Raw genomic sequence first — 24,752 nt, 5'->3', positions numbered from 1 at the left:
GTCTTATGCTATGTTTCGTATTCGTAGATGAATTGGGAATCTTAACACTAAGCTTCTGCTGCTCGTATCGGTGTCTGTGCTTTCGTATCGGTGTTTAAACAATCGCTATTTATTGTAAGTTTTCAGGCGGCAGCCCTCTTTGACACAGTTTGACATTCATCCTGAGTAATTGTTACCTGGGCCTTATTGAACATGCGTAGGTCAGTATACAGGCTCAGAGCCTGTGCTTGAGCCCCCACAGACAGATACGAGGCGGCGGCGTCGGCCCAGCGCCCCATGTGAGCTAGCGCCGTGCCGAGAACTATGGCGCGGTCTTCGCCGGCTGAGAGACGTTCCTGGGGATATAATACATCATGTTTATAGATTTATGGTGCAAGTGATATTATTTATGGCAAAATAGTTCGTTATTTTTGGGGGCTAAGGTTAGTCATTTAAGGTATATTGGGGTAAAGTAGTAAGAATTATAGGAATCACAAATATACAACCAGATTTTTTTATTAGAGGACGAAAATAAATGCTACTGCTATCCAAATTTATCGATCCGCATTTCTGCAGTTTTGGTCTTCAGTGGTGCATTTTAGCTCTCAACAGAATCTCAGAGTCAACGTGATCCATTATTTAGATGCCATTGCCACTATTAAATCATGTTGAATGCATAACTGCAGCGTACTTTACATGGTATCACTGTCCGACACGGTCCGTTATAGACGTCGATAAACTCATTTGGAGCGCGTTCCATCAATCACAGCGCCGTATTTTCGGCCATTCGCGATAGAGAGACATTACTATACATTGATAAGCATCATATACAAATTTCATGATTGATATTATTTACCATAAACTCATACTATACTCTATTGAAAGTAATGCACCTGTAAGTGATCAATGAGCGTCAGCAGGCCTCGGTTCTCGCTCCTCTGGAAGGCCTTCCTGGCGACCTCGAGGCTGAGCTGCTGCAGCGCGGCCTGCCCGAGCCGCTCCCAGTCCGCCGCCGTCACCCCGAGGCACGCCACTGAGCACGCCTCTCTGGACGTACCTAGTCTATTCATGGATGTAGAGCTAAATGCGGAAAATCAGCTCGCCATGATAGATAGATAGATAGACGCCTCTCTGGGGGCTTATTACAGGATGCGATTCTATTTTCGAAACTACACAAACATATGGAAAACGAACAGTATCGTCAACTGTAACTGTTAAAATGTAAAGCTGCGGCCAGACTGGCTCAACGAATGCCCAACGATGGATATTAATCATACATTACAGGGCAGATTGCAGCGTTTGTTGGGCCGGTCTGTACGCAGCTTAAGGCTAATTTGTTAGTTCCAAAAGTGACATTTGTTTTTTCCATAAGTTTGTATAGTTTCGAAAATAGAATCCTCTGATATCGCCTCTGGAGGCGTAATTGACTTACTTCTGTACACTCAAGGACTCTCACTCACCTATACTTTTGTCACGTCTTAATAGCGTCCCGTGTTACAGACCCTGAGGGCGTAATTGACTTACTTCTATACACTCTACTCTCACTCACCTGCAAGTGATCAATGAGCGTCAGCAGGCCTCGGTTCTCGCTCCTCTGGAAGGCCTTCCTGGCGACCTCGAGGCTGAGCTGCTGCAGCGCGGCCTGCCCGAGCCGCTCCCAGTCCGCCGCTGTCACCCCGAGGCACGCCACTGAGTACGCCTCTCTGGGGGGGGAAAAGATATTGGAAGGTGAAGTTTAATTCTTGAAAAGTTTTCGGTAAGTATTATTTTTAGATAGCTGTTCTCGCCAGCTTCGCTTCGTATTACGAGGGCGATACCGAAATGATCGGGAATAGAAAAAAGTACAAAGATATCATAATATTATTTACTTTTATTGTTTTTCAAAGTAGTCTCCGTGACATTCAATGCACTTTTTCATTCGATTAAACCAATCATTGAAACAGTAATTCCAGTCTGAAGTGGATACTGTCAAAACAGCTGATTTGTAAGCTTCGACCGCCTCTTCTGGGCCGCTAAACCGTTGACCACGTAGCATATCTTTAATTCTTGGGAATGTAAAATAATCATTGGGGCTCAGATCAGGGCTATACGGAGGATGGTCCATCAACTCCACGTTTTCCATATTTAAAAACGTTCTTGTTTTGCGAGCGGTATGAGAGCTTGCATTATCGTGGTGAAGGATTATACGACGATTCGGGTTAGTTTTACGAAGTTCTCTTACGACTTCCGGCAAACAAACTGTTGTGTACCAATCAGCAGTAACCGTCCTTTGTTCTTGTAATGGAATCGTAGCCACATGGCCAGTTTTCGATACAAACGAAGCGACCATTTTTTTCGACACGCTGCGTGAGCGAATAACTTTTGTTGGCTTGACCTCACCTTCGAAGACCCAAACTGCCGATTGATGTTTTCTTTCGGGCTCATATGAATAAATCCACGATTCATCACCAGAGACGATATTGTAGACAGCATTTGAACTGCCTCCATTGAACCGTTGCAGAGCAGATCGACACCAATTAACACGAGCCGACTTTTGTTCCTCGGTCAAACGGTGGGGCACCCAGCGCGAAACTAACTTCTTGACACCCAGTTCTTCAAGTAAAATGGTTTGAATGGCTGTCATACCAATGCTGAGAGAAGCCCGAATCTGCTCGTATGTCACATGTCTATCTTCTTTTATTAACTGGCGTACAGCATCGATGTTATCTTGTGTTACCGCTGTTTTTGGCCGACCAGTAGAAGGGACTGTGGTAAGAGAGGAACGTCCACGGCGCGGCGAAACTCAGAATACCAACGATATATAGTCGTTTTACTTGGTGCTTCAAGTTTATAAATAGAAACAAGCTCGGCGAGACATTGGTCTTGAGATAAACCTCGACGAAAGTTGTGAAAAATTATTGCACGGAAATGTTCCCGCGTAAGCTCCATTTTTTACACCGACTTGTCAAATTCAAATGGTCAATACTCTTTTATTTTTAACTTTTTTTAAAATTCGAAAATGGAATTATGTTTGAAAAAACACTACATTTGATACACCAAAAAGGTTTCACTCTAATTTATTCCTAAGTATTCTATTCCCGATCTTTTCGGTGTAGCCCTCGTAAAAACTTTCCCGTGGGAATTCCGGGATAAAATGTAGCCTATGTTTTTTCTCAAGGTCTAGAACATATCTGTACCAAATTTCATTCAAATCCGTTCAGCAGTTTTGGCGTGAAAGAGTAACAGACAGACAGACAGACACAGTTACTTTCGCATTTATAATATTATAATGTGGCAAGTTACTTGGCGACCCTCCTTGCGGGGTGAAAGAAGTGGCGGGGGCGAGGTAGCACGACATGCTACACACGTAGAAAAGTGTGCCCGGATTAATCTCGCGATAGCTTGTAACTATTTCTGACGTAAGTAAAATTTTATTCTATGAGTGTTCCCGTAAATGTCATATTTAGCTTAAAATGTATAGTTTGACAGCATTAAAATTTGGATGTTTACCTTCAGAATATCTACCAATTTGAATTTATGTATGTAAAAGTGTTTTATTTTATAAATCAATTTCCATGTTCACTCTCTGTTTGAACTTGTTCATCGTCGTCGTCATCCTCATCTTCATCATCGTTTTCATTAACTTCAATTATAAATCTAAGACAAAAACCAAAAAACATTATACCTACTTTGAAGTATAATGTACTAGAGTACGCCAGTCATATTAGTTCAGTGTACACCTATAATATTTTATGTTTAATTTACATTAAATTATAAATAAACAATAACATACCTGTCCAATACATCGTCAAATACTCTATCAGATTTATAATATTCGTCTTAATTTTTTATGACATGGTCGTCACTGTACGGAACATCGTACATGGTTAAGTAAATACCTATCTAATTATTTCTGCAACATCATCAGTTCGCGCGTCAACTTACTTATTATTATAATTTACTTTAGTTCACGTTTGTATCGGAATCACGGTTGACGCGTACTCATTATCATTTAGCTATAATCATTCATTAGCATAGTCTTTCGGTAAATAAATATTTCTCTTCTATTAACATCTTCTTATCAATTATCATCCTCACTATCAATCAGTTGGAAACCCCAACATCTTATGGTCCTTCGAGCCTCCGGAATTGGCGGGATCACTTCGCGAGTGTTAAACAGATAATCATTAAAAAACTGTGACTGTGTCGTAAAAGTGGTCCGGTAACCGCAGTGGAAAGCATCCACTCTCCGTACTTATCAGTGTAGCAAATCAGCTAAAGTAGTGACTGGAGTAGCATAACAGCTACAGTGAGTTCCGGGTGAATTAACAGTGGTCTGGCATATCAGTCGGACAATCTCCTGGCATAGCAGCCGGGCATCTCCGGGTACATCAGTCGAGCATCCCCTGGCATATCAGTCGGGCACCTCCTGGCATATCAGTCGGGCACCTCCTGGCATATCAGTCGGGCACCTCCTGGCATATCAGCCGCGAGCAGGAGCGAACAGCAGCGCTTCACGCTTGTCAGCAAAGCGTAGAGCAAGTATCAACGATTAACGGCAGCAGCAGCCGAGCGAACCTACCACCGCAGCAGCAGCCGATCAAAGTAAGATCTTTCCATTATCTTATTCACTATCAACTCCGAGCATCATGGAGCAGGTAGAGGCGCTTTTCGAAAATCAAGTTCAGATTTTAGAGGCTATTAAAAATCAACTGAGAAATTTTAAGAAAGACACTATAGATCGTAAGTCTCTTGATTCGTGTCAGAGACGGTTAGAAACTTTAGAAAAATACTGGATAGAGTTCCAAAACAATGATCAGAAGTTAAGGCAATATGAAATAGGTGAGCACGAGTATTTTGCGCAAGATTATTTAAATAACGCGGAGAAGATGTATAACGATGTCAAGGAGTATATTCAGTCTTTTATCAGAGCTAATTATACTAAACCATCATCCCCCCTACAAAAACCTAAGTTTCAATGGCCCCAAGTACCTGTATCAACTGAAATGGGTGCCATACCGAAGACCCCGTCGAATCAGCAATCGACATCCGGGAACCTGGAGTATTTACTTCGTAAACAGCGTAGTAACTTTAAGGCTTTCGCCCACACTTTATCAACTATTAATCTTGACGCAATCTCGGAAAAATGGGAGTTTGAAGATATACTAAAAAACTTACAAGCTAGATGGTCGACTATCGATTCTTTACATTGGGAGATCGATAGCGAATCGCTAGAAAGAAATGCTGAATATGAAGAGTCATTTATAAAGTATGAGCATAGGTATCAAACTATCAAAAAGGCCCTTAATACTAAAATGTGGTCCGTCTCTCACAGAGATAAATCAACACCGCAAATGGACATTCCGTTCTTCAGTGGTGATTATCGGAGCTGGATATCTTTTAAGGATTTGTTCGTCGAGGCGATTCATAACAATAGGTCGTTATCAGATGCACAGAAAATGCAATTTCTTAAAAGCAAACTCAGAGGTGAAGCAGAAAAGTTGGTCCAGCATCTTAATATCAGTGCAGCCAATTATGACACCTGTTGGGAAATATTAACCCATAGGTATCACAATATCAAATTAATCTTCTCTAATCACGCAAGTACACTTATGAATTTATCATGCGTGCAGCAGCAGTCAGCAACTCAAATTAAGAAAATTCATGACACTACCAAGGAGAGTCTGTATGCTATCAATAACCTAGGTATCGATACATCGACCTGGGATCCGCTGATAGTCCACATTGTTTCCCAAAAACTGGACGCCGAGACGCTACAGGATTACGTGGAATCAGTATCAGATCCGCGAGCCATACCATCACTGAAAGAGTTCCTACAGTTTTTGGAAAATAAATTTACATCATTGGAATCATCGAGGCGTAAGTTAGAGACACCAAAATCATCTCAACAACATGAAGTGCCAAAAAATTCCAAAAATAATAACTTTTACAAATCATTCAGCAGCAGTAAAAAACCATTAAATTCAAACAAAAACAGCAATTTCGAAAATAGAACAGGATGCAGACTATGCAATAAAAAACATTTATTAATTCAATGCAACCAATTTTTAAAACTGCAAAGCAAGGAAAAATTGAATGTAGTGCAAAAATTCAACTATTGTGTAAATTGTTTATATGACCACCATGGAAATGCTTGCGTATCAGAATCGCGTTGTCGCCAGTGTGGCGGATTTCATAATACGTGGTTGCACGAGGCATTTAGTAGGTCAGAGCAAAATAACAGAAATCAATCAAGCAACGTAGCTATGAATAATGAGCGAGACGTGGTCGAGGTCCTGCTGGCTACAGCCCTTATCAAGGTTCAAGCGGCAAATGGATCTTATCAGCAGATGCGCGCCCTAATAGATCAAGGGTCGCAAACATCCCTCATTACTGAAAACGCGGCACAACAGTTGGGAATAAACCGCCAGCGTTGTAATGGAGTCATCTTCGGCGTCGGTGTTAAGGAAAACGCATGCAAAGGAATGATTAATATAACATGTCTGTCGAATCATGGTGATTATCAATTCACTACAGATGTTTTTATTATGAGAAGCCTCATTAATAAACTACCTAATCAGTCCTTCCCGAAACCATCTTGGTCATTCCTGGAAAATATACAACTATCAGACCCACACTTCAATAGCAGTCGTCCGGTAGACCTACTCCTAGGCGCTGACGTGTATTCGTCAATTATCATGAACGGCATTATCAGGGAAAACCAATCACTTCCCATCGCCCAACAAACACGCTTAGGATGGATTTTGTGTGGACGTGTAAAATCATACCATTGTAACGTCGTTATCAACAATCTGGACGAGATCAAGAGATTTTGGACAACAGAGGATATTGGTGAAGAGCCAAGCATGAGCAAGGAGGACTACGACTGCGTACAGTTCTACAAAGAGACTACCACTCGACGAGAAGACGGCAGATACGTGGTCCGACTACCACTAAAAAGTGACGCAAATGAATTATTAGGAGACTCCAGAAGCAAAGCTGTAGCTCAATTTAGACAGCTAGAACGCAAGTTCCACCAGCAACCGGAATTAGCGCGAGATTATCAAGCCTTTCTAAAGGAATACGAAGAATTAGGCCACATGCATCTCGTATCAGCAGAGTCATCAAGCATGCAGTCATCAAGATTCTTCTTTCCTCATCACTGTGTAAAACGAGCTGAATCCACCACGACTTCTTTACGGGTAGTTTTCAACGGATCATCACGTTCCGCATCAGGACACAGCTTAAATGACGTCATGTATACCGGTCCTAATCTACAAAAGGATTTATTTGACCTGATTCTGAAATGGCGAATACATCAATTTGCATTTACAGCAGACATCGAAAAGATGTACAGGCAGATATTAGTTCATCCTGATGATCAACAGTATCAAATGATCATCTGGCGAGATTCACCTAACCAGCAGCTACAGGAGTACCAACTAGGAACAGTGACATATGGCTGCTGCAGCAGCCCGTTCATAGCAATGATGACGCTACAACATTTAGCAAACGAGGAGTCGTCGAAGTATTCCACGGATGCTGTAAAGGACGTCATGGAATGCTTCTATATGGACGATTACTTAAGTGGAAGCGATAGCATTGAATCAGCTAGAAAATTGCAATCAGAGGTCATATCAATGTTAAAATCAGCCGGTATGAACTTAAGGAAGTGGTCATCAAACAAACCAGAGCTCCTGGAAGGAATGTCGACAGTCGGTAATCAGCAACAGACTTTCGACTTTAAACATCAAGAGTCCACCAAAACATTGGGATTACGGTGGTTTCCAGCCACTGATAATTTTGGATTCAAGTTCAACATCGAGCAAACAAAAACTGAATCAACCAAACGTCAATTACTATCCAGCATATCAAAATTATTTGACCCACAAGGGTATACAACCCCCGTATCAACTAAATTAAAACTATTATTTCAAAAGACGTGTCTGTTAGAAAAGCTAAATTGGGACGATAAGTTACCGCAAGAAATTGAGAAGGAGTTCATCGATATCAAAAAGGATATAGAGTACATAAACAATACACGTATCCCCCGATGGCTAGGGACAAATCAGTCCAAAGAAATCCAACTACATGGATTCTGTGATGCGTCGACAAAGGCTTATGCGAGCGTCATATATTGCAGAATCAGCAATGAAAAAGCAGACGGAGGGACCTCAATTGTCCTCGTAGCAGCAAAGTCACGATTAGCGTCACCGGCAAAAGATTTATCGTTACCACGATTGGAATTAAGCGGCGCTTACTTACTCGCCCTACTGACCCAAAGAGTATTAGCATGCCTTCTCCCTCTAAAGGTTACAGTATTCGCGTGGTGTGACTCAACAGCAGTATTAGGATGGCTGCAAGGAGATCCTAAAAGATGGAAGGCGTTTGTCGCCAATCGGGTATTAAAAACCACAGAAATCATCCCCGCAGAAAGCTGGCATTACGTCAAATCAGGCGAAAATCCAGCAGACTGTGCAAGCCGAGGCATATCAGCCGAAGCATTAATACAGCACCCCCTTTGGTGGACAGGACCGTCGTTTTTAAAAACATTTGATGAAAAATCTATTAATAAAAAACAAACAGTCTTCGTTACCGACCAAGAGGTTAAAAGGTCTCAGATTACCGAAGCATCAAACGTCAGCGCAGCGACAGTCAGCAATGCGACGCCCAGACAGAGTGGCGACATAATCAGTGCCATTCTGAATCAAAACAGTAATTGGACACGAGCAGTTCGAGTACTAGCATGGGTAATGAGAATGGCGCCTGGTTTGAAAGGTAAACAAACTTTCCTTACGGTCGGAGAGTTGCGAAGAGCTAAACACATGATTATCAAGCATATTCAAGGGTTAGTGTTCGAAAAAGATATCAGTAAATTAAGACAGAAAAAACCACTAGATAAAGGGAGTAGACTATTATCATTAAACCCTTTTCTAGACGAAAATGGGTTGCTACGAGTCAACAGCAGACTCAAAAATGCAAATATCAATCAAGATACAATATATCCGATTATCATCCCTCATGATCATCATTTAGAGGATCTCATCATTGATCACACACACAAAATGACGTTTCATGGCGGACCACGTTTGACCCTTGCCTGGATACGTAAGGAATATTGGATCATAGGAGGAAATAGATCAGTGAAGAAGAGATTACGCATGTGCGTCAACTGTAGGAGACACAATCCATCAAAACACACACAAATAATGGGCAACCTACCGGAATCAAGAGTTAACCCAACCCGTCCTTTCTATCACACCGGAGTCGACTATACGGGATTTATTGAGATAAAGGCTAACAAGGGAAGAGGTATCAAAACGTCCAAAGGATACGTTGCTGTATTTGTGTGCATGGTCACAAAAGCGTATCATTTTGAGGTCGTATCAGATCTGACGTCATCAGCAACCATAGCCGCAATTCGCCGCTTCTCCGCGAGACGAGGTGTCCCAACAAATCTGTACAGCGACTGCGGAAGTAATTTTTGTGGAAGCAACAATATACTGGAAAGGGAGATGATTAATCTAATTATCAATCAGCCCGAATTTCAATCAGAGATCAGTATGATGGATATCAAGTGGCATTTTAACGCCCCGTCATGGCCTAGTGCCGGAGGATTATGGGAGGGAGCTGTAAAGCGACTCAAGTATCATATGAAACGAGTCATAGGCGAACAAAAATTGACGTATGAAGAGTTATCCACAATTACAGCTCAATTAGAAGCCTGTCTAAACACCCGACCCCTCTGCACACTAACTGAAAGTCCAGACGACCTCGACTACCTAACACCGTCGCATTTCTTATCAAGTGGACCGGTAGCTACCATCATTGAAACAGAGCGAGATCAACGCACAAGGTGGCAACTGAGCCAAAAGATCTTCCAGGACATATGGAAGAGATGGAAGTCAGAATACCTAACTGAACTGTCAACTAGAAGCAAATGGCATAAAGCACAGCCCAACTTTAAGTTGAATGACATAGTATTAATTCATGACGCCAATCTACCAGCAGGAAAATGGGCTTTAGGTAAAGTCATCGACATTCATCCTGGTACAGATGGATTTGTCCGAGTCGTCAGCTTAAAAACAAAGAATGGTATACTGAAAAGACCGATCAGTAAAATATCACTTCTGCCAACCTCTTATCCATCGGAGACAGCATCGTCTACCAAGCAAGACGAACTCCCGACCGAGGAACAGACAGCCAAAACATCAGAAAGAAGAAAAACTAGAAAAGTTGGCTCGGTAAACTTCATTACCCTGGCTCTGACGTTTCTCGCCATGATGGTACCAAGTGCGCATTGCAACAATAGCAACTTATACAATATATCAAGATTTGATACAAATAAAAGTATTTATTTCGACCCATTATCAAGTATGCGTTTAATTCAAGATAACTGGAAACTTATCGTATACTACAACCTAGAACCATATTATCAAAGCACCATGTTATGTAAGAAATATATCAATCATTTAGAAAACCTTTGCTCATCAATGAAAGAAATCAAACAGTGTGAAGTAGTCATTTTACAGCTACACCACAGCTACACTGAATTGGAATACTACCATAATATGATGCTTGGAGAGCAGTTTGTGTCCCAGGCGAGACCACGGCCGCGGAGAGGACTCATCAACGGCGTGGGCTCCATCGCCAATAGCCTATTTGGAGTCTTAGATGATCAGTTCGCTCAACAATATAGAAAGGACATTCAGCTATTAAGAGAAAATCAAGATCACCTTGGAGCACTTTGGCGAAATCAGACGTCAGTTGTGGAAGCAGAATACAACCTACTAAAGCGAGTAGAAGTGTCCATGGAGAAACAATATAAAACATTTAATCAACATCTCATACAATACGAGCAAACGTCTAACACTTTACAGAAGGGACTACAAAGAGAAATGAACCTTAATGAGTTTACAATATCATCTATAATTGCAAATAATCTCCTACATAACTTGAAAAACATACAGAACAGTTTGATCGACACTGTAACCGATGCCTACCATGGCAAGTTTGATATTCATCTGATAACACCTAATCAATTAAGGGAAGAACTGAGCACTGTATCAAGCCAGTTATCAAAGGAATTGACACTACCTATTACTAATCTTCAAACAGAATTACCTAAAATCTATCACCTTTTAAGAGTTAAAGGACGAGTAACAAAAGACTACTTAATATTTGAAATAATCATTCCACTTGTAAGCAGAGACGACTACTTCATATATCAAATGATAAGCATACCTCAACAAATCGGAAAAAGCATGATCAGCGTAACTCCCATAGCAGACCATCTAGCGGTGAATATTCATAGAGATACCTACCTACCCATGTCAATGAATGACTTACAGCAGTGCATCGAATATGACTACAATGTTAGATTGTGCGAACCAAAAACTCCTATTTATCAGAAGAAAATGGACTCTAACTTATGTGTCAAGGATAGCAAATCTAATCAATGTTATTATGAAAGAGAAGGATGTACAAACAGATGGCAAAAGTTGAATGAACTAAATGCTTACATGTATTTTTGCTGCAACAGCTGTAGTTTCAAGTTCATGTGCGATTATCAAGTTACCGTAGAGCGTGCCGTCAAGGCCGGCATTATCAAGCTGTCCCATGGCTGCGTCATCAAGGGCGATGAGTTCATTGTCCATTCACACAAAGAGCCCGTCAGCAAAATTCACGTTCAAGCAGACTTGGTTACAAAAACGATTCCGTCTATGAATAATATCATAAATTTGACCATTCCCGTAAACAAATTAGAGGACGATTTTGAAGCTGACAATACATCCCTGAAACGCATCGGAGAGCAAATACAGCAGTTAAAAGCAGCAGGATCATCAGTAGCCGAGATGTCATACCACGACGTCCACCATTACATATCAATCTACATGGTAGTGAGCTGTTGCGTGGCGGCAGGAGCAGCCTTCGCGTGGCGGCGCTGGCGGCGAGGACGACACACGGCGCGCCTCGCGCCCCGGGCCCCCGCGCCCGCGCCCGCGCCCCCGGCGCGCACCCCCGTGCACCTGGCAGGTGCCGGGGCGACGTCAGAGTGTAGAGTGAATGTGTGTTATGAACATGATAGAGCCTCGAGCTCGCAGTGTATCAGTGGTAGTGATAATCAGTGCGGGAGTGAAGGGCAATATTCGAAATTTAATATAATTGAGCCGTCAGGCGCAAGTGGAAAGCAAAGTGCTAACGGACGTAACAAAACGCGGTTTAATTTTAACGATATCATCATACATTCGTAGCATTTAAGAATATTGTTTATCATCTTGTTAGTAGTTTAGTATCATCTCATCATTCTCGTTTAATTGAGTTTTTATCAAAAATCTGTTAGTTTCCTCATTCAGTGCGGGAGTATGTACGGAACATCGTACATGGTTAAGTAAATACCTATCTAATTATTTCTGCAACATCATCAGTTCGCGCGTCAACTTACTTATTATTATAATTTACTTTAGTTCACGTTTGTATCGGAATCACGGTTGACGCGTACTCATTATCATTTAGCTATAATCATTCATTAGCATAGTCTTTCGGTAAATAAATATTTCTCTTCTATTAACATCTTCTTATCAATTATCATCCTCACTATCAATCAGTTGGAAACCCCAACAGTCACAATTTCTCCACTTTTCAGGCGAATAAATTAGAGAAAAGCAACTCAAAGTCTTTTATCTCTTTATCTAAGTTAGAGTCAATCGACGTTCTTGCGAGCTCGCCTTTCACGTACCGCCACACAAGTTCAATAGGATTTAATTCCGGGTGGTATGGGGGTAAGCGAAGCACGATATGACTATTTTCTTTCAAAATTTCATCAATTTTGTAATTTTTCTCTGTGTTTTGCTCATTAATTACTTTCATTAAATCATATAAATTTTGGTTGCTTTCCTAGTTACAAGAACTGACAACTGACGCACTGTCATATGGACTCTTCGACTTTGTTGTTTACTTTTTTGTATCTGACTGCGCAGTACCAACCTTTAGCCGCGTAGCATGACTGATCCGGTACGCTGTTCTACAAGAAGCCCCTATATTGAGACATTATACGATTTGTTGTTTTTAACGTTATTTTGTTGACGAATTATAGATACCTAATAATAATATAATGATAATATTAAAAAGGCCTCAACACTCATCCTAAGACTAATGGTCTCAGGATCAATGATCTCATGTGGGTCGCACTCAAATTATGACAGACTATATAAGACATGTGGCCGCCACGGCTGCGCGGCCGAGACTGCCGTAACAATGACATGCAGTGCACGCGTTGCCCTTCCCCGCTACCCTCCCGCTACCCGCTGTCGTCTTGGGTACCTCGTCCCCTCCGCGTCTTTCACCCCGCAAGGAGGGTCGCCAAGCAACTTGCCAATCTATAGTTAGGATAGGATTTACCATGTAATCTCATCATCTCATATTATGTAATGCTATTAAAAGAGCGGAGTCACCTACTACGGGCATTGCATGCTTAAAAGGTGATTCCAACAACTTTGTTTATTTTGATTAGGTACCTTTTGTTGCCAATTAAGATATTTGAATATTTTGAATCAATAAAGACATTTGGTATACAGGCGGGTACTCACGCGAACATATTATGCTGCAAGTATTGGTGCATGGCGTGCGACAGCGGCACGTTGATGGTCTGCATAGCGTTGGCTTGCAGGCAGAACACGCGACCGCCCTGGCGATGTAAAATATATTATTATATTACTTATGAACAAGAAGAGGTCTCGGATTTTAGAATATGTGAAATATTAGACATTGTATGTGTGGATTGTAAAGGATGAAATAAATCACTATTAATTCAAATATACTACAAGTATATTATTGATATATAAACTATAACTATCAGTAGCAATACCAACCACCTTCCGCTATCATTTTTTAATTTGTCTGGAGCGGAAAACTTTACTAAATTGCGTAGAAGCAGCTTCATCTTCCACCTCTCTAGTCCATCTCTAGGGTTTTTCACCGTATCGACCGTATCATAGTAGCGTCAGTCACGGACTATTCAACGCGTACGTCATTCTAGGAGGCATGTTTCGTCCAATCCCACCGGCATCAGTAGTCTCCTAATCATTAGTAAGTATCTCCAAAGTAATAACTTTGGTCCACCTGCAACCACTGACCTGGAAGTCCACGACGGAGCCCGGCAGCGGCTGCGCGGCGGCCGGGAGCCTGTCCGCCTTCACGCTGAGCTGCCGCCGCCGGACAGGCGCAGCAGCGGCGAGCACCGCGCGCCCAACCACTGGCTATACTCATTGTAGCATCTATAGCCGAGTATCAGACGCATAGGTCATTCTGGCATCTTTCGTAAACCCCGGGATTCTGTTGTAGAGTTAGTCGACGAATGTCCGACGGATAGGTCACTCTGGAAGCCGTCTTTCTTCCACGCCAGCATCAGCACTCTTCCGTACGTCTAAAGGAGCGACATAACCCCTTCGACCGTCTAAGTTTAGTTTTCGAACCAGTTCCCACTCCGTCTTCTGGCTTTATTTACTTAAACGACTATTTTAGAAGCAATCATGTTGATATTATGCTATTATTTACAATAGCTTGTACTAAAGGCTTGTCTGATGATGTCCACTGACCTGGAAGCCCACCACCGACCCCGGCAGCGGCTGCGCGGCGGCCGGGAACCTGTCCGCCTTCACGCTGAGCTGCCCGCCGCCGGACAAACAGAGTAGTGGCTCGCACCACGCGTTGAATGACACGGAGGAGACGTTTTCTTCCTGTAACATGTAATATTGATGTTAATTTATTCATAAAGACAAAGTGTGTTTGAAATTATAACAAGATAGATAGGACACCTATTGCACGTAACCATGCTAAATATAGCATTTAGTCCTAGTTTAAAAAGCTTTAGTTACTAAGAATCCACTTTTCTGAATCCAAAGTTACAAGTAAAAGCCACAGCTAGCTGCTATTGGTCGTTCCTGGATCTTTCAGAATCAGAAAGCCCGCAGAAAGGGTGCGTAGAGCTTCATGGAAGAGGGATATATGTATAGCAATATACATTGTTGTCTGAGAATGTCCCTCTGTAGGCCCACCACTTCACACAGTAATAGGAATAGAATCTAGAGAGGGTCGGGTTTGTCACGGTGATGAAAGGATTTGTGAGTGCTCACAGTTTGCTATAAGTATGTAATACGTCACTCGAGGAGGCTACCTTCGTGAATCTCACGTAAAGTCACTGCCGCGCGAGGCACTCACGCGAGGCAGCACTAGAGAGGTCACTGACTGTGTACAACAGCTGTCCGTCCGGCAGCGAGTACACTCGGCAGACACCCTCGTCGCGACCGCGAGGCACTCACGCGAGGCAGCACTAGAGAGGTCACTGACCGTGTACAACAGCTGTCCGTCGGGCAGAGAGTACACTCGGCAGACCCCCGCGTCGTCATTGCCGCGCGAGGCACTCACGCGAGGCAGCACTAGAGAGGTCACTGACTGTGTACAAGAGCTGTCCGTCCGGCAGCGAGTACACTCGGCAGACACCCTCGTCGCGACCGCGAGGCACTCACGCGAGGCAGCACTAGAGAGGTCACTGACCGTGTACAACAGCTGTCTGTCGGGCAGAGAGTACACTCGGCAGACCCCCGCGTCGTCATTGCCGCGCGAGGCACTCACGCGAGGCAGCACTAGAGAGGTCACTGACTGTGTACAAGAGCTGTCCGTCCGGCAGCGAGTACACTCGGCAGACACCCTCGTCGCGACCGCGAGGCACTCACGCGAGGCAGCACTAGAGAGGTCACTGACCGTGTACAACAGCTGTCTGTCGGGCAGAGAGTACACTCGGCAGACCCCCGCGTCGTCATTGCCGCGCGAGGCACTCACGCGAGGCAGCACTAGAGAGGTCACTGACCGTGTACAACAGCTGTCCGTCGGGCAGCGAGTACACTCGGTACACCCCCGCGTCGTCACTGCCGCGCGAGGCACACACGCGAGGCAACACTACAGAGGTCACTGACCGTGTACAACAGCTGTCCGTCGGGTAGTGAGTACACTCGGCAGACCCCCGCGTCGTCGGCGACCGCGAGGCACTCACGCGAGGCAGCACTAGAGAGGTCACTGACCGTGTACAACAGCTGTCCGTCGGGCAGAGAGTACACTCGGCAGACCCCCGCGTCGTCATTGCCGCGCGAGGCACTCACGCGAGGCAGCACTAGAGAGGTCACTGACTGTGTACAAGAGCTGTCCGTCCGGCAGCGAGTACACTCGGCAGACACCCTCGTCGCGACCGCGAGGCACTCACGCGAGGCAGCACTAGAGAGGTCACTGACCGTGTACAACAGCTGTCTGTCGGGCAGAGAGTACACTCGGCAGACCCCCGCGTCGTCATTGCCGCGCGAGGCACTCACGCGAGGCAGCACTAGAGAGGTCACTGACCGTGTACAACAGCTGTCCGTCGGGCAGCGAGTACACTCGGTACACCCCCGCGTCGTCACTGCCGCGCGAGGCACACACGCGAGGCAACACTACAGAGGTCACTGACCGTGTACAACAGCTGTCCGTCGGGTAGTGAGTACACTCGGCAGACCCCCGCGTCGTCGGCGACCGCGAGGCGCGCTCGCGAGGCAGCACTAGAGAGGTCACTGACCGTGTACAACAGCTGTCCATCCGGTAGTGAATACACTCGGCATACACCAGCGTCGTCGGCGACCGCGAGGCGCGCTCGCGAGGCACTCACGCGAGGCAACACTACAGAGGTCACTGACCGTGTACAACAGCTGTCCGTCGGGCAGTGAATACACTCGGCAGACCCCCGCGTCGTCGGCGACCGCGAGGCGCGCTCGCGAGGCACTCACGTCGAGGCAGCGCACGCGGCCGGCCCCGCGGAGGAGTAGGCGACAGATGCCGCCGGCCGGCTCTACTAGCCACACCTGGGGGAAGGGGGTAGGGTTAAGATATTTATACTTGGAGTCGTATATCATGCTCCGGTGGGTAAGAGTTGACACAACAGCATAACTTATGACAAATTTTTGACTACGAAGTTCATTGAAGACCGCCCGTTCTATTGTTTTAACAACAAATGAAGGTATTCGAACGATACGGACGAAAGGGTTCTCAGAACCGCTGAAAGCCAGCGCGCTTGTACACAACAAACACATTATTTATATTATTATTATATTTATTATTAATAGTAGCTCAGTCTGGCCATACTCAATACTAATATTAACTGTACCTGTCCATTGAGCAAGCCCAGTAACAGTACTTCCTCCATATACAGGGTGGTCACTTTCACGTAGCGTATAGGTGCCGGAACCGTCCAAGTCTTGGGCACCCGCCGCCCGATCATCGTCAGTTTCGTGTCCTGGAAATGGAGATAAAAGTCAATAAGTTCACTTGATGCTTACAAATATTTTATCGGTGTGGAGTTTTATGCTTCTTATCCACATAGGAACATACGTAGAGCGATAAAAAATTACTCGCGATTTCGCGTAACTTACTAGACTGGTGTGTTAGGAGACGGACGACTTATGCTTCTTTGTTCGACAACGCCAATTTTCAATTTGAAGTATGGACACTAAAATCCAGTTTTTGAACGTCACGAGATATCTCCCGCACGAGACCTCTGTACCCTGAGACCTCCCATCAGATCACGTACGGTCAGGTACAGAGAAATCTGACCCCCCTCTCATAGTAACAATGCTTCTGAGGGGTCGGGTTTCTCTGCCCCTTACTGTACCTGGCACAGGAGCAGCGCGTCGCTAGTAGTGACTAGGAGCGAGCACTGCGGCTGTTGGAGCAGCTTCTCCTTCACTCTGTACAGGAGGCCGTCGGCGTTGCTCGTAGACTGCTGGAGTAACCCCCTATACCTGGCACAGGAGCAGCGCGTCGCTAGTAGTGACTAGGAGCGAGCACTGCGGCTGTTGGAGCAGCTTCTCCTTCACTCTGTACAGGAGGCCGTCGGCGTCGCCTTGCTCGTAGACCACCACTCGCTCTGGCAGTTGCACCTGGAGGTTTATAGTATGGTTATTTTAGAAAGAAAGAAAATTTATTTATTTCAAATCACACAGAACCAACAAATACGTTTACAAAAAAAGGTTAAAATATATAAAAATTATTAAAAAATGAGCGTGAATGTTGGTTTTTAGATGCCGAAATATTTTCATGTAAATATTCCTCTTTGAGGGATATGTTTGTAACCAAAACTAAAAATACAACAAGTAAGTATAAAAAGCCAACCGACAGAGGGGAAGTATCTACCGGACTGTCGGCAAATATTATTATCTTTCAATACTCTTCATTATACATTCTTCTTCTTATATTATTGACGACAAACTAACAAAGTCGCTGAATGATTCAGATCTTCTCTTCCAGTCAAAATTTAACCTGATCTGTCGATCTTTAGCTTACGACACAATATAACAATGGAGGTTTACTCCTACATGTAATAAAGTAAAACTCACCGCCAACCGCCGCTTATAAACCGCAATCTTATGCGCCTTATCGTGACACTTGATCCTCAGCTTCGTGCCGGTGGTGAGGTGTTGTATGATGACGTCGGTCATGTTCTCTCTGTAGGCGTAGCGGTCGCGGTACAGCCCGTGCACCGTGCTGAACACCAGCTGGTAGCTCCACAGCGTGCCGTCGTGGCATGCCACCGCCTGGGGACGTAGGTTGGAGGTAATTCATCGATTGATATGATGGGGAGGCTATATTACTGATTTGACATTTTTTTGTTACTGTTCTGCAATAATAATAATTTAATTAATTTATTCAAGTACAAAGACTCACAGAGATGGTTAGTAGGTCAGGCACATAAAATATCGCTGCAGCATTTAAAAAGTCGCAAAAGTACGATTGCTAGTTATGCATAATTAGAATCATGAGTTAGCTACATTTTGGTTCGCTTTAGCAAATGTTAAAGTGTTCACACATATTCATTGCAATCAATGGTATTTTGTCACCAGCAAATTAAGGGCCTGTACAGGGTGACGTGCACCGCCAAATTTGGGTTTTCAATGCTCTTCACACAGCACACGCAGTGACACGCACACATGTAAGTTTGCACAGTGGGTCGATATCGATAAACTTTTACTCGCCAACTTTATTGACAATTATGTTCAAGTATATTTTGGGTGATTTTAGGGTAAGTATAATTTTTAATTACACTGATAAGCACCAGGAAAGAGTAGAAATTAATAGGGGTGTCACTTTTCTCTATACTCGGAACCCGATTAGATTTCTAAACAAATGTGGTATTTACTTGTAGAAAGGTAACTACAGGTATTAAAGTATAGATAATAAGTGATACTAAACCGAAAGGGGATGACTCAAGGGGTTCTGAACAACTTTGGTTCTACGAGTTTTGCAAATTCGAGAAAAAAATAATCGTTTTCCATGGTAAAAAGTCACGTGTCCACAAAGTTTCTATGAAAAAGGTTTTTTTTTTGTTAATTTTTAAAACTCGTAGAACAAAAGTTCAGAATGAAACCCTGTCTCACTTGTTTTTACCCGACTGCCGAAGGAGGAGAGTAATGTTTTTCGATTGTATGAATGTATGTATGTTTGTAAGTATATTTTTGGTAGCAGAAAAATATATTTTATTATTTTTAGGGTTTCGTACCTCAAAAGGAAAAAAGGAACAATTATAAGATTTCTTTGTTGTCCGTCTGTCTGACTGACTGTCTGTCACCGCCCTTTTTCTCAGAAACGGGTAAAGATATCAAGCTGATATTTCGCATAGATATGGGGAGTACCCAAAAAAAAATGGGGTACTCCCTCTCCCATACAAGTAAATTGGCGCTGATATTTTTTCCGGTTATTTTGATGGTGTAGGTAGGGTATCGTTGAATAGGTTTTTAAATATAATAGGTATAAAAAAGGTTAAAATATAATTATTTTGCTTTTACCCTTAAATTTGGGGACCACACCATAGACAAATCCTAATTAAAAAAATGATTTCAATAGATGGCGTGATTTTATGTTGGATAACTCAGAATAAGAAGTGATGATATCTCAGAATAATAATGGTTAATGGTGCTATTCCACTGAGCACCGAAACCAGTGGGACGCTAGTGAAAAGTGGTCATGGAAATGCACCAGGGTAGACCCTGCTCCTAGAACAATGCATGAGTTTGTGATTTGTGTACGTGCGTGAAAAGCGAGGATGGCAACTTTGAATATTTTCTTGATTTTTTTATTATTGATGCAATAACATTGAATTTAGTAAACCCAGTAAACCTAACTAATCCAGAGAAAACCTAAAATATCTTTCTCTCTCTCTGAAAAACATACTTAATAGCCCAAACTCGATGCTTTTAGCTATTAACATCTTTGAAATAAAATTCAATCACCACCGTGTTACTGCCCTCATCAGATCCTCACGAGACCATACCTCAACCAGCACCATGAAACTGTGTTTTTGAATCCTTACCTAATGTTCCTACGTATTGTCACCACTTAGATCCATTCGCTATATTCCTGCTCCTCATCCCAGGGCTGTGGGGACCGGTGGCACGTCAGCTTTTTAAAGACATCAGCAGCAGACTAATAGAAGTCTCAAGGGACCCTAGGGCTGGCACTTACCTATCACAAAGGCTAAGCATCGCTATACAGCGGGGTATCGCGGCCGGCGTCTTGGGTACCCTACCCGACAGTGGCAGCGATCTGGCCAGCATCTTCTTTTTAGTTTAATTTTAATTTTATATTAGTTAGTTTTAGTTAGGCATTAATAATTATAATTTAATCAAGAAGTACCATGTAACTAATAAAAAACATTATCATTTAATGTATTGAGTATATTATAAGAATTATACTTCCTCAATTTCAAATCAAATTATGTTGGTGTCATAAAAGTTGAAAAAGTGCAATGACAACCAATGTGCAGTGATTTTGTGTCTGTACACAATTAGATCGCGAGCTGTCAGTGCTGCCTAAACCGACGTGACCCTTCTTTGGAGGCCACCGGCCGACTGAGTCAAACGTCGCTTGTGTTTATGATTTTATAACACAGAAAGCCGCCATAGATATTTGTATGAAGATTTGAGGGAAAAAAATTGCTCAAGTTTGGGATTAATTTACACAAAATAGGTGTGTGTTCATTAAAAACAAGGTATTTAGCGCCTAGTCCAAGCATTTATCTTTATAATTTGATAAGAATTATATGAAAATTCTTGATAATTACGACACAGTTGTTACAATACGGGAGTGTGATTTAGTGGTTTTTCAGATTTAATTTACAGTTATCCATAAGCATTTACTTAAATTCGAATGATTCAGCACCTAGCTAAACTCTTCGGCTACCTGTGTGATTTTTTTCAAGACTGTAGAGCATCATTTACTACATAATTCTATGACAATGCCAACCCTCGATTCCCTATTGCTGACCCTTAATACAATAACTTACAGCAACTGCTTAAAGTCAGAAATAATTAGGGCTTAAAAGATGCCCCTTGCTGCTTCCTAGTTTACATCTACTCCGAACCAGCTAAGGAATAACGCTTATTCGAACTAAAGGTCAATACTAAACTGACAAAATCTGGTTATACAGTCATAGTTTACATTATTTGCGATAATGTAGTCGGTATTTGACCGAGCTAATCATCTGTTTCATGGGTTTGTAGATTCGTCACCAGCATTTAATTTAATATCCAACTCACCAACGTATCCCCTTGGGGCGCCGGCGCCACCGCCCACACCCAGTCGAGGGGGGTCGCGCACACCGCCACGCCCTCGCCCGCCAGCACCGCCCAGCCACCGCGCCCGCCCACCGCCACCAGCCCGCCCAGCGACTACTCTCTCATGCTGTTGTACTGGCCTTAGTTGATTCAAGTTCAGAAAGATCCATGCCTCCTGATGCCATCCAGGCTACATCTACTAGGAATCTATAGAGGAATAACGCTTCTACGAACTAAAACACTGTAAAATGCCTTGTACATTTGATAAAACTCTAGTAAAATATGGCTTAAGCCTAACAAAAACCCTCAGATCTCCGGGGTCCCTCCAGGGAAGTCATAAGCAACCTAAGTGGTATACTGGCTTTCTGACTTAATAGCTATTTATATCAAATAGGTATTTCACGCATAATAGTCCACCTTAGAGGCTAAATACGGAAAGTCAGCTGGAAATGATACATAGATGACTTAAATTAAACCTTTTGTAATAATACAGCGCAGATACTTAAGATGACGCACAGCGCTGAACATCTGTTTCACTTGGATATACCCCATAATTCCAGTTCAAATTCCCTTGAACCCCATGGTATATCACACTCCAACTCACCAGCGTGTCCCCTTGGGGCGCCGGCGCCACCGCCCACACCCAGTCGAGGGGGGTCGCGGTCACCACCACTCCCTCGCCCGCCAGCACCGCCCAGCCGCCGCGCCCGCCCACCGCCACCAGCCCGCCTAACGTGCAGATCGATACTGCTGATATACCTGCAAGGGTGGTGAGAAGAGGGTGTGAGATTTGGTGCGTGTGATGGGAAGAGAAGAAGTTAGTCGACAATTTGAAAGCAATCATTGTGACCTACTGCTGGGAAAAGGTTTTGCCCTGGGTCTTCTACCTATCCCCTCAGGGCTTCCTCATTCCAGTTCCTTTAAAATGCGGCCGTTACTTTATAATAAAAATTGGTTATCACTGTAATCCCCTGAGGGGTAGTCAGAGGCATGAGAGACATGCATTATTTACTGAATATTGGTCTGAGTTGGAGCAAATATTTTTGCACCCAGTGCCTTCAAAATCTCAAGGTTCAAAAACAAGAGTAATTATCATTACTAACCAATGTTCCTCTCCTTAGACACCTGTTGTCCCTGCAAATTGTAGAAGGAGAGAGTGTCGTTCCAGTCGGTAACCAGCAGAGTGGCTGCGGAGAAGGTGACCGCCCACACCGCTGCCTCGCGAGTGATGCGCTGGGTTTCCTCGCCTGTCTGTGGACAGATGTACTATTGATTAAGTATTAAGAAATGCATTAAGTTTGTCACATAAGAAGTCCCCTGAGAGGAGCCTCGTTGTTGCATTTAAACTTAACAATTTAAGAGCCATGGGTGTACGTGAACTAAGCACAGTTCCTTTTGAATATATGAATATGTGTTATTGATTCAAAACATTCAATTCATAGTCAGTGAAAATGTATATTACAGTCAGCTTTATAACTAAAACCCGCTATACATTCAAACATTCCCAGATTGTGATTATGGCAACATACAAAAGTGTAAAAAAGCTACTATGATACTGACTGTACAGTAACACACATACATACCTTATCTCTAATAGACACAGCTCCACTAGCCAGTCCTATAGCAAGGAACTGCCCATTAGGGGACCAGGCGCAGCTGGTGATCCGGCCAGCAACTCTGAACTTCTGCACCGCCTTGACTTCAGCTGACCAGAATGCGAAGTCTGAGAGAGCACAGGACGCCAAGTGGAATGTGGCCGGATTGTATGCCAGGCACTGGATGGCTTCATTGTGACTGGAAATTTTAATTGAAATGAGCATTTAGGCTTTGGATTTACAAATATAAATTGATAGGGCTACTTATTTAAACCCTCCTCAGGACTAGTGTTAAAGGTTCATATTTGGTTAAGTAAGTAAAGATACAGTGCACATGCAAGATTTTGCCTTGTGAAACAGCAAAAACATCTTTTGAATGTCGAAAATAAAACACTCCGCAATGCATTGTCTGCTTTTGCAATAACAAAGCAATCTCTGTCCTTGTTATATTTCTAACAGTGTTGATAACATAGCAGGGCTACATATATCCCCTGCTACAGCAAATAAACAGTATAATCGTAAAAAAAATATGAGAAGCAGAAATGAAACTTACGAGTACTTAAGCACCCCTTCCATTTTGGACGTCCAAATGATAACATTCTTGTCGGCACTGCCGCTCGCGAACTTCTTGCCGTCTCCGCAGTACGCCACGGCGTGGACTGTGCCCTTGTGAGCTTGCAGCAGTTGCACCAGCGCGCCATCGTGAGGGTCATACACCATGACCTTCTCACCAGCGCCAATGACCAGCTGGCTGCCATCTGGACTGAAGCATATGGCGTGGACACTGGAAAGTTAGTTGAGAAGTGCGTTTTAATGTTATACGAGCTTTGTGAGATTTTATTCAGTAAATAGTTCAATAACATACCTCGAAAACTCTACTTTGTCGGCTTCGTGTATTTTGTTCACCCATTTCGGTAGTGTTCTCATTTTATACTCTTGGTACTACAGTCTCAGGATATATATTTAAGTAATTAAAGCACATTTACATGATAAAATTTGGTCGCGGTTGACAACGGCATATAAACAAAACAAACGTAAACAATCCGATTTGGAGGTTAAACGTCACAATTAAAGTTCTGCGTTAGGAAATAACAGACACTGTTGGAGTAAATTTTGTGATGAATAACCGTATCTATTTCAAAGTCTTATTTATCTAACTTTTGTGTTAATAATTTTGAAATTGAATAAATTTTTCTCAAAGTTTTTGAAAACTAAAATTACGAAACAAAAATAATTGTCTTTGGGCAATCAACGCTGCTTGTCCATAGACACCCACACACAGACTATTGATATCTAGTTATTATTCCTACAAGGGTCCGTTCGCTTAGCTTTCATAGTGTACCTATAAGTTTCAATATTAAAAACTAGATGGCGTTGGCTCCCTGATTTTCGAATTCTCAGCTTCGTAATACGAACCTCAACTAATCAATACTCACAAACAGCAACAAACGTTGCCTTCTCCATTGAGTTATATTATAAACTCATATTACGAGGGCTACACCGAAAAGATCGGGAATAGAATACTTAGGAATAAATTAGAGTGAAACCTTTTTGGTGTATCAAATGTAGT

At 43.1% G+C, this 24,752-nt stretch overlaps 1 protein-coding gene across 1 annotated transcript; it reads right to left on the bottom strand.

Moving 5' to 3' along the window:
* Window positions 1-20: 20 nt before the first annotated feature.
* Window positions 21-24,448, bottom strand: LOC125491315 (intraflagellar transport protein 122 homolog). The gene is made up of 14 exons (XM_048632944.1): window positions 24,048-24,448; window positions 23,736-23,966; window positions 23,171-23,381; window positions 22,691-22,838; window positions 22,192-22,346; window positions 18,375-18,572; window positions 17,781-17,918; window positions 17,147-17,275; window positions 16,648-16,844; window positions 16,457-16,556; window positions 14,556-14,696; window positions 13,548-13,645; window positions 1,529-1,682; window positions 21-335 (listed from the first exon to the last, which is right to left on the bottom strand). Exons 1-14 carry the CDS (start codon window positions 24,107-24,109, stop codon window positions 123-125), a joined length of 2,175 nt encoding a protein of 724 aa, XP_048488901.1. The 5' UTR covers window positions 24,110-24,448; the 3' UTR covers window positions 21-122.
* Window positions 24,449-24,752: the final 304 nt, after the last annotated feature.

The sequence above is a fragment of the Plutella xylostella genome, chromosome Z, assembly GCF_932276165.1.
Source record: "Plutella xylostella chromosome Z, ilPluXylo3.1, whole genome shotgun sequence".
Taxonomy (NCBI): domain Eukaryota; kingdom Metazoa; phylum Arthropoda; class Insecta; order Lepidoptera; family Plutellidae; genus Plutella; species Plutella xylostella.
The sequence above is the reverse complement of the archived record's forward strand: the minus strand, read 5'-3'. Positions and strand labels throughout refer to the sequence as shown.

What these genes read in the sequence shown, in the direction of transcription:
- LOC125491315 (XM_048632944.1), bottom strand. Translation starts at nt 24,109, where the DNA reads ATGAGAACACTACCGAAATGGGTGAACAAAATACACGAAGCCGACAAA. An exon ending in ACGCGCTGCTCCTGTGCCAG is followed by an intron (nt 17,276 to 17,780) that starts GTATAGGGGGTT and finishes CTCCATTTCCAG; the next exon opens with GACACGAAACTGACGATGAT. An exon ending in GGTCGGTGGTGGGCTTCCAG is followed by an intron (nt 13,646 to 14,555) that starts GTCAGTGGACAT and finishes TTACATCGCCAG; the next exon opens with GGCGGTCGCGTGTTCTGCCT.